Source organism: Bombyx mandarina, chromosome 25 (genome assembly GCF_030267445.1).
Source record: "Bombyx mandarina strain Sakado chromosome 25, ASM3026744v2".
NCBI lineage: Eukaryota > Metazoa > Arthropoda > Insecta > Lepidoptera > Bombycidae > Bombyx > Bombyx mandarina.
This window is the reverse complement of record NC_143231.1, coordinates 1,607,629-1,617,869: the sequence shown is the minus strand read 5'-3', so window position 1 is coordinate 1,617,869 and position 10,241 is coordinate 1,607,629. Positions and strand designations below refer to the sequence as shown.

Here is a 10,241-nt window from a genome sequence, read left to right as displayed (position 1 = left end):
ATGAAATATAATCTCAGTAAAATGGTGGTAATTTACTGAGATTTTTTCAGTGGACTTTTTGGAGGATCCCCAGAAGTTACGCTCAGCGGCTTTGTTTCATTTTCCCACATTTGTGCACTTTCACAGATATTAAACAGTTAATAAACCACCGTTATTACACATTTAAACCTGAAGAAACACTAAATAGACAAAATAAATCAAATCACACAACTTCACTCCTCGCGTTCCCGCCAAAAAGTCTAATTGCGATTTCGATGTTTCAGTGTGGCCGTATTACGGTTGCGTTTTACACGGACTACCTAATTAAAATTCTAGTTAAAACTTCGACAGATCTTCTAAACTCTTAGCTGTCACTACATCAAATCAATAATCGTCAGTCGCACAATGCTAACACTCGTCAGCTAGTAGCAACGTCAGTGATTAAACGAAGACTTAATTTAGAACATTCTAGAATTTTCCATTGACAATATAATCGGTCGTATAGAAATATCACCCGTATGTACAAGTGATCGAATGGCTCGCAAAAAAACGACTTTGTAATTATAACACGATACAGACCTATACAATCGGCGTTTAGACACGCAGCGCAGTGGTTTCGCGCGCGCCTCCGGATACAGAGCGCCGGGTTCGAATATCAACGTCCTAGTGTTTTTATATCTTTGGAATGTATTTTATAATAGACATTTAAATAGAACAATGACTGCGCATGTTATTATGCATAACGTGTGATCGACATACGGTTACATACGATGATAATCGGGGGTCACGGACCGTTATCTGTTTAAACGGCAATAATAAATTATTGCTTTATTGCTTTCAATAGGGAACATCCGAGAATGGAGAAATTAACTTAAGTTTTACTTTAAGGTAAATTAGCATCTACCCAATGCGTGGTTAAGAGTTTTTATAGTTTATTCTTTTACAAATGTGTTGGGAAATGAAATATTCAATGAAGACTTTGCCTTAAGAAGCACTAAGAAAATTAATCTGGCTAGTTTTTGACTGTCTATTCAATGTCATGTCTATGACATTGCTGCTGCATGAAATAGGTAGAATTGGCGTCTTCGTTGCTTAAAGCTGGTACTGCCATTTTAAAGACTGGAGTTATTCTTGGTATTCGATGGTTCTGTACATTAAAACTTATCTAGAAAATGTCAGCAAAATGTTGACGTTGACAACACTTTCTGAAAATGTAAAGTTATATTTGAGTCGTCTATTATCAAAGGCGGCAATCTGTACATTTGGACAAAAATTTTTTATTGATATGTCAATACAGATTTATTTGAATATAATCGTCTCCTTCAAAGAATACGGTTCAAAACCTGCATTAAATAAAGGTTAATAGTTAACCTGTTATTTATCTAAGATGTCGTTCCGAAGAGTTTTGTGACTGCCAATGGAATACAAAGTCAATAATTCGTTTTTCTGATTTACCAATCATTGTCCAAAAGTCAGATTGCCGCCTTTGATAATAGTCGACTCATTTAAAAGTCGTTATATGTTAAAAAGAACCTGCGACATTTATGTTCGTTGTTAAATAGTAAAGGTATTATCTATGGTCGGTTTAGTACCACAAATCGCCACCGCCACCTGTAAATTATTTTCTATGTAATGTCAAAAGTGACAGGTGCCGTCAAATCTTCCATTTTAAAAACAAAACAGTCATCGCACGATCTCAAGATAAGGATCCTTTCTCGACAATTAATGCATTAAAAGTCTATAAAATATATATAATGCCCATTGAATATTCATTAAAAATAGTTAAGTCATTGTACGATGGATATCTGCCATCAACACGGAGAGTCAATTAAGGTTAGGCTTTTAAAAACGTGTTCCTTGGCTTTTAAGCAGATTAGAATATTTTTTAAAATATGACGGGCCATCTTGCCGGTTTTCGTGTATGATAGTGCTTACACAATGGCCGATCGAAGTTTCATTATAAATTTTAGGTTTGTTGCTTCCAAAGTTTTCTAGTACATTAAATTGTAGATTTTAGTAAATGACACACATTTAATTGCGGCACTTAGGACTGCCATTGGAAATAAAAATAGCGTATTTACAAAAACAATACCCGAAAATGCATAAGCTTTGAACTTAAAACTGACCATTCAAAGTAGAACTATAATCGAATAGAAATGAAATGAGAACTGTAGCTCAATTTGAAGTTGTGAATTCATGTAACCTCTATGAATGCGTAAATACGTCGAAACAATAACTCTTATGTTTATTCATAAGCACAAAATGTCTGTATTAGATAAAGGATAAAAATTCTACCGAATTTACATACATATGGGCTGGGTATTATATATGTTTTTTTTTACGTCATAATTCAGTTTTGTTTACCTCGATATCAAAGATAAGATTAACAAATAAATTTATCCATCTTCGTTGTGCATAATTTATGGGAGTTTTTTTTGTTGTTAAAAATTCACGAGTTAGAAATAAAAAAATTTATGACAATGTCAATCTTTAATACCAAATAAAAAGGATTTAACCTTTGAATTGTTAACCGGGCTAATTGTAAACAGAAGTAATTGTGAACAGGCACTTTGTAAACGTTACTTAACGTGTTTACCTTGACGACAGTGAAATGATCGCATATCAATGACTAGCTTTTGCCCGCGACTTCGTCCGCGTGGAATAGTTCACAAATAATGCTTTATTTTAGAACAAATTTGGTTAGCATAAAAAACGTTATAGTGAGCTAGCTAATCTTAACATATAGACATATGCTGTCGCGGACTATTTTTTAGATCTTTTAAAGGGGAACAGTTCTGTCATACATTATTTTAGCGAAACTTTAACCGTTTCTGCAGCGCACGTAGTGGAAGCTCTCAAATGGGAAAGAAAACCCGATTTTGAAACATTCATTATTGGGTTCACAAATAATGCTTTATTTTAGAACAAATTTGGTTAGCATAAAAAACGTTATAGTGAGCTAGCTAATCTTAACATATAGACATATGCTGTCGCGGACTATTTTTTAGATCTTTTAAAGGGGAACAGTTCTGTCATACATTATTTTAGCGAAACTTTAACCGTTTCTGCAGCGCACGTAGTGGAAGCTCTCAAATGGGAAAGAAAACCCGATTTTGAAACATTCATTATTGGTGCTACGCTTGTATTGGTCTTAGCGTGATGTTCCTTCCTCGATAAATGGGCTATCTAACACTGAAATAATTATTCAAATCGGTTCCTGAGATTAGCGCGTTCAAACAAACAAACTCTTCAGCTTTATAATATTAAAAAAAGTATAGATATTCTCTGTTTCATGTCATTTGTACTGAATTAAAATCGCGGTTCGTCTGATCTAAAATGGCAATTTTTTTTGATTGCCCGTGTAGGCAGACGAGCATACGGCCCACCTGATGATAAGAGGTTACCGTCGCCCATGGACTCAGCAATGCCAGGGGCAGAGCCGCTGCCTACCGTTAATAGACCATGGACATGACTGTTGATACTCATCTTGAAGGCACTGTCGAAAATCTGTCTTGCATTGCTAAATAAAATGCGTAGTCGTTTGTAATGGTGTAATAACAAACTTAATATCATTTTTATATATATTTTATATTAGTATGCGCGTGTCAGGTACAGATTTAGTTTGAAAAAAAAAGTGTCTGCCAAGGGATGGATCTACTAATTGTAGAGTATGGCGGCTCTATCGATAAACTCTTGGATTTGTTTCGTGATTATACAAGACTTCATCATTCATTATTAGTCTGGTTGACAATGAATGGTTTTAAAAAGAGCTTTTACGAAATCGGGGCAATCAAATCAAAAAAAATTTATTCAACATAAATGAAAGTACATACTTGTTGAACGTCAAAAAAACTACCGCCAATTCACAAGAACTAGCCTCCGTCCTAAGAAGAATTGGCAAGAAACACAGCGGGAATGTCTTTTTTTTTAAATATATCTTTTTAATATTAGTTTTTTTTTTATATTCATTTTTACAATGAGTATTATAACGTAACAATTATTGCAATATTGAAATGCCCGGACTCATTCCCGCTTTGTGCAATCTTCTAGATAATCATTGACTTTATAGTAAGCTTTATTGCACAGATGTTCTTTAATAGTTTTCTTAAACCTATGTATATGTAGGTTCTGAACATCTTGTGGGATTTTGTTGTACAGGCGCACAGCTCAATCGAGCAATCGCTCGCTATGTCCGATAGAAACGTTTTCATATAACTAGCGGGACTTACAAAAGAATTACCCACAGACACAGCCTACTGAGTTTCTCGCCGGATCTTCTCAGTGGGTCGCGTTTCCGATCCGGTGGTAGATTCTGCGAAGCACTGCTCTTGCTAGGGCCAGAGCAACACTCCGGTTTGAGCCCCGTGAGCTCACCTACATGTTAGGGTGAAACTGAAATAGCCTCTCAAGGCTATCAGCATAGGTAGGAAAAGAACACAAAAGAACACAACCGGGTTTCAGTAACATTATTTTAAATTTAATTCATAGGGACCACTACATAATCGATTTGTATGTTGTTATTTTTTTTATTGCTTAAATGGGTGGACGAGCTCACAACCCTGGTGTTAAGTGGTTACCGGAGCCCGTAGACATCTACAACGTAAATGCCGCCACTCACCTTGAGAAATGAATTCTAAAGTCTCAGTATAGTTACAACGGCTTCAAACCGAAACGCATTACTGCTTTATGGCAGAAATAGGTAGGGTGATGTTACCTACCCGTGCAGACTCACAAGAGGTCCTACTACCAGTATTGTAATGTCGTTGGTGCGTCGGCCAAGTAAATCAGTGTTCGTTTAAAATGAAGCTATAATGTTCGGTAATATTAATATCGCGGCCATTTTGTCGAGGTCCATCAAGTAGAGTGACTAAGCGTTTTCTTCACGATAGACACCCGGTCATTAGAGCACTTTTACTGTGGATACGTTTTTTTTTTGGGCACGCAAAGGGTTTCGTGGTCATTCGTTACTGTTTTAATCTTTGTTTTAATCGATTTCAAAACTTATAATAATCTGCCACACCTACATTTGAATACGTTGGAGGAATGTTTTATTACGATTCAGTGTTTGTATCTTTACGTACATTCGATACAATCTATGACGTCATTGAAAGCTAATTCGGATATCGAATTAAATTGTCATTTTAGTGTTGGGACTAAGTAAATCAAAGGCATCATATCTCGATCGAATATCTTAAATGATCCTCTAATTGGGTGTTAAAATTGCGCTGGCATTGTTTAAATACCTAATGAAGCCCGGATACGTTTTCTTATGAGTATCACGACACAACAGTGATATGTATGGTAGTAGTATAGTAGTAGTGTTTTTTACTGGTGCTAGAACGTCTTGTGAGTCAGCACGGTACCACCACCCTGCCTATTTCTGCCGTGAAGCAGTAATGCGTTTCGGTTTGAAGGGTGAGGCAGCCTTTGTAACTATACTTGAGACCTTAAAACTGTTATGTCAAGGTGGGTGGCGTATTTACATCGTAGATGTGGCTCCAGTAATTACTTAACACCACGTGGACTGTGAGCTCGTCCACTCATCTAAGCAATAAATAAATAAAGTATTATGTTTCAGCGCAATCAGGCGGCACGACATGAGAACCCTCTCATCGTAGCCGCTGGAAATTACATACCCGACCCAGTAGACCGAATGGTAAACCGTCGACGTCGCCCAAAGCACGTCATTACGGATCCTCCTGATCCATTAACGGTGCTTTTAGGCACCACAAGCACCGGTCACCGTCCTCGTCGAACCCGTCGCTTGCGACGAAGGGCTCGACGAGCGAACTAACCCATAGACACAGCCCACTGAGTTTCTCACCGGATCTTCTCAGTGGGTCGCGTTTCCGATCCGGTGGTAGATTCTGCGAAGCACTGCTCTTGCTAGGGTCAGTGTTAGCAACTCTCCGGTTGAGCCCCGCGAGCTCACCTACTAACGTTAGGGTGAAGCTGAAATAGCCTCTCAAGGCTATCAGCATAGGTAGGGAAAAGAAAGCGCAATCTATTTCATAAGGCATAGATAAAAAAAAACGTTAAAAGATACATTAGGTATATTTTTATTTAACAACGCACGTTGGTATAAGATGAACAGATTATTTGTGGTCGGACCACGGCTTTCTAAGCGCCCACTCGCCAACGTCTGACCTCTGCGTTCAGTCCGAAGGTTCATTCCACCGATTCGGAGACGGTCCCCTAATATTCATGTATTTGAGGCGGTCCAGTCATAAGTAAGATAAGGAGATCAATATTGCAATAATTGTTACGTTTATAATACTCATTGTAAAACGGAATATTTAAAAAAATCTAATATTTAAAAAAAAAGACATGCCCGCTGAGTTTCTTGCTAGTTCTTCTCAGGACGGAGGCCAGTGTTTGTGAATTGGCGGTAGTTCTTTTTGACGTTCAACAAGTATGTACTTTCATTTATGTTGAATAAATATTTTTTTGATTTGATTTGATTTTGAATTTTGCGACTTTTTTTTTTTATATAATATTTCGCATTGTTTATTCATTCTGTGTACAATAGAGAATACTCTCTCTTTCTCTGTCTCTCTCTAATGTTAACGCGTTGTGTGTGTAGTCCATGGTAACACGAATATCTTGCACTAACATCACGTTTCCATCAATCGAGCATTGTTCAGATTTGAAGACTTTTACACGAAAACAAAAAGGGTGTCATTAACTTAGGTTTTCATATCAGATTTTTTTTAAATTTTTAATTTATTGTTAGCATATAAGTAGAAACACAATCATAATTTGCATCTGCGCTTGAACTGTTGAAAATTGACAATATAATTTGAGCTTAAAGTTAAATTAACGAAATTATTAAAATGAGTGTATTAGTGTACCCTCTGTGTGCGTGTCGGAGCACGAGTGTGTGTGTGGGTGTAACTAAAAATATTAAAAGTGAATCCTTATCAGGATATTGGTTCCGCGGGACATTCAGCAGTCCCTATACCCCCTGAACTGTTATCATTTCCATCGCCTACAGTAATCAGAGTACCGGTCATCTATCTCGTCGAACCAGTCGCTTGCGACGAAGGGCTCGGCGAGTAAATTAACCCATAGATACATCCCACTGAGTTTCTCGCCGGATCTTCTCAGTGGGTCGCGTTTCCGATTGGATGGTAGATTCTGCGAAACACTGCTCTTCCTAGGGTTACTGTTAGCAACGTCTACTACTACTAGTTAAGGTTACGCTGAAGTTGTCCAGACCATCAGCTTAGGTAGGAAAAAAAATCAGAGTAATAATTTATTGTTTTCATTCCAGTACGACGAGAGCCTCCACGGCGGAGGTTACATGGAGGGGGGAGCGATGTACCACGAGCACAGGCTGACCCATCCCACCTGGCTCCAGTGCACTACCCCCGCCGGCAGCACCCGCTCACGCCCTCCCCGGGGAACCACTAGTCCACAAGAGAGACAAAGACGCTATTTACGGGTGAGTTCGTGTGGTAACGTGTGCTTTTTTAATTATTGTCTTTGTTAATAATGTTTTAATACCGATCCTGCTGCTTACCTACTGTATGAATGAATGATTGAATGAATCAATGAATGATGAGTTTATTTTATTTCAAACAACAACAACAAGTCCATATCTGTACATAGCATCATTAAAACACACTTAAATGTATCAAAAAAAAAAATTGTATTAAAAACAATTATCTGTTAGAATACATTTACATATTCAATTCAATGGTTACCGTTGTTCCCCGTCATCAGCAATACCAGGAGCATATTCAAGCTACTGCATCGAATAGGAATTGTTAAGCTTCGTTTGATGAAGGATATGTCGCAGTGGTTGGGAATCGCTAAAGACGAGATTTGATTTCATGTCTTCAGGTAACGTGGTTCGCATAGCTGAGCAGTGTGCTGCTTAGTGCGAGTTTTTTAACGTTCTCGATAGCGTAAAAGTTAACGCAAATTTGTATGCGGTTGGAACAGCGCCCCTAGCGGCAAACGTAGCCAAACTTTCCAACTCCATACAAATTTGCGTTAACTTTTACGCTATCGAGAACGTTAAAAAACTCGCACTAAGCACACTGATGTTGGTTCGTTAGTAAGGGATGCTCGGTCCCTTTCCCGCGAATCGACTTTTGATATTTGTAACAATAACAATAAGATAATTATTGAACTGTAAATTTATTTAACGGTCTAGTCATTTGAAATAGATTGAAACGAAAAAGCGACACTGAAAAGGGACAGACATATACGCCTATAGGAATTAGCCGACGGGAGAACGAGATAGAATACACCTGTAGATTTCGCTTCTTCCGCGTACCTATTATATGCATAGGAATCTTTTTTATTGCTTAGATTGGTGGACGACCTCTTAGCCCACCTGGTGTTAAGTGGTTACCGGAGCCCATAAACATCTACAACGTAAATGCGCCACCCACCTCGAGATATAAGTTCTAAGGTCTCGTATAGTTACAACCGCTGCCCTGGTCTTCAAACCGAAACGCATTACTGCTTCACGGCAGAAATAGGCAGGGTGGTGGTACCTACCCGTGCGGACCCACAAGAGGTCCTACCACCGGTAACATGAGCATGTGAATGTTATTTTAAATTTTTGCGGGTGGGATGTATATTTTCGGCGGTAAGAATTGTTGACCGTTTTGTCTGTGATGTGATTCTGTGTCTTATCTATCAAACGAAAAGGCAGGCTCGACTCTAGCCATAAATAACGGGCGTCCGTTAATTCTCTGTGTAATTATATAAACAAAACGTATTAATGAGATGATAATGTCGATCGATGATATCGTAATGTACGGTCGGGTCGATACATACCTAATATGTGAATTTAACATAATCAATTTATAATCTCTTTTTTATTTTATTTTATTTTTATTCTTTTATCTACATCAGTTCGAACAGTAATTTAGTTTTAGCGAATTGAATAATCGTAATATAATTAGTGATGTTCCATTTGTGATAATGAATCCAAAGGACATAGCATCAACGCTACAGGTGATCACAAATAGATCATTTAGATGAAAGTGGTCACGTCGTGTGCTGGCTATGAGGCACATTTTCCGCCGGTTCAATAACATATGATACATGAGGAGTGTCCTGATGAGTAGCAGCTTGAGTTGATCCAGTCGTATCTTTTTACCATTCTCCCGATCGCAGCAGACTTCAGTCTCACTACTGCACTCCTAAAGTGGTATCAAACAACATTTTTCTGTGAACTACGTTGGTATTCTATGGTCTATTCTAAATGCTATGATATTCTTCAAACGAGATCACTCACCACGAGGAGGTCTGTATGCCTTCGAAGTCAATAAAAAAACTTGCTCTCTGCTACCCAGAAGTCTGACGTACTGCTCTTTTTTTATTGCCTAGATGGATGGACGAGCTCACAGCCCAACTAGTGTTAAGTGGTTACGGGAGCCCATAGACATTTACAACGTAAATCCCTCCACCCGCCTTGAGATATGAGTTCTAAGGTCTCAGTATAGTTACAACGGCTGCCCCACGCTTCAAACCGAAACGCATTACTGCTTCACGGCAGAAATAGGCAGGGTGATGGTATCTACCCGTGCGGACTCACAAGACGTCCTACCACCAGTAATAAAATGTTAACCTTCGTGAAAAAATATTCATGACGAACATTTAAAACCTTTAAACTCTACAAGCTCAGTGCATTATTCCAACTGACATTTAAAACAACTAATGTCAATGTCATTATCGGCATTAATTCGGCATAGAACTCGTCGTCTCTAAATATCCGTTGTTTATTTTTTTTTCGTTCTAAATCTGAGTGGTAAATGTCTTATTAATTGATTTGATTATAAAGCAAAAAATAGATCACGTATCAAATTGAATTCGGAAATTCTCGATTTCCCGCCGAAACTAGACCCGCCAAAACAACAAGCCCGGGAAATATTCGTTGTTACGGTTTTTTTTATTTTTTTATTGCTTAGATGAGTGGACGAGCTCACAGCCCACCTGGTGTTAATTGGTTACTGAAGCCCATAGACATATACAAGGTAAATGCGCCACCCACCTTGAGATATAAGTTCTAAGGTCTCAGTATAGTTACAACGGCTGCCCCACCCTTCAAATCGAAACGCATTACTGCTTTACGGCAGAGATAGGGAGATCACCAGTAACTACGTAAATTATAATTTTGCGGGTTTCATTTTTATTACACGACTAGCGACCCGCCCTCGCTTCGCTTCGGAAACATTAAAACACACATGAAACCAAAAAAATAAAATATTTTTTTTTTTTTTAAAAAGTAGCCTATGTTCATT

At 38.1% G+C, this 10,241-nt stretch overlaps 1 protein-coding gene across 1 annotated transcript in view; it reads left to right on the top strand.

Annotated features, from left to right (window-relative positions):
* The first annotated feature begins 6,812 nt into the window (after positions 1 to 6,812).
* hth (Meis homeobox homothorax) overlaps positions 6,813 to 10,241 on the top strand; it is a 347,668-nt gene continuing 344,239 nt past the window's right edge. The window contains 4 exon segments of the mRNA XM_089738552.1: positions 6,813 to 6,818; positions 7,253 to 7,322; positions 7,325 to 7,342; positions 7,345 to 7,423. Of these exon segments, the coding sequence (XP_089594678.1) occupies positions 6,813 to 6,818; positions 7,253 to 7,322; positions 7,325 to 7,342; positions 7,345 to 7,423 (173 nt within the window).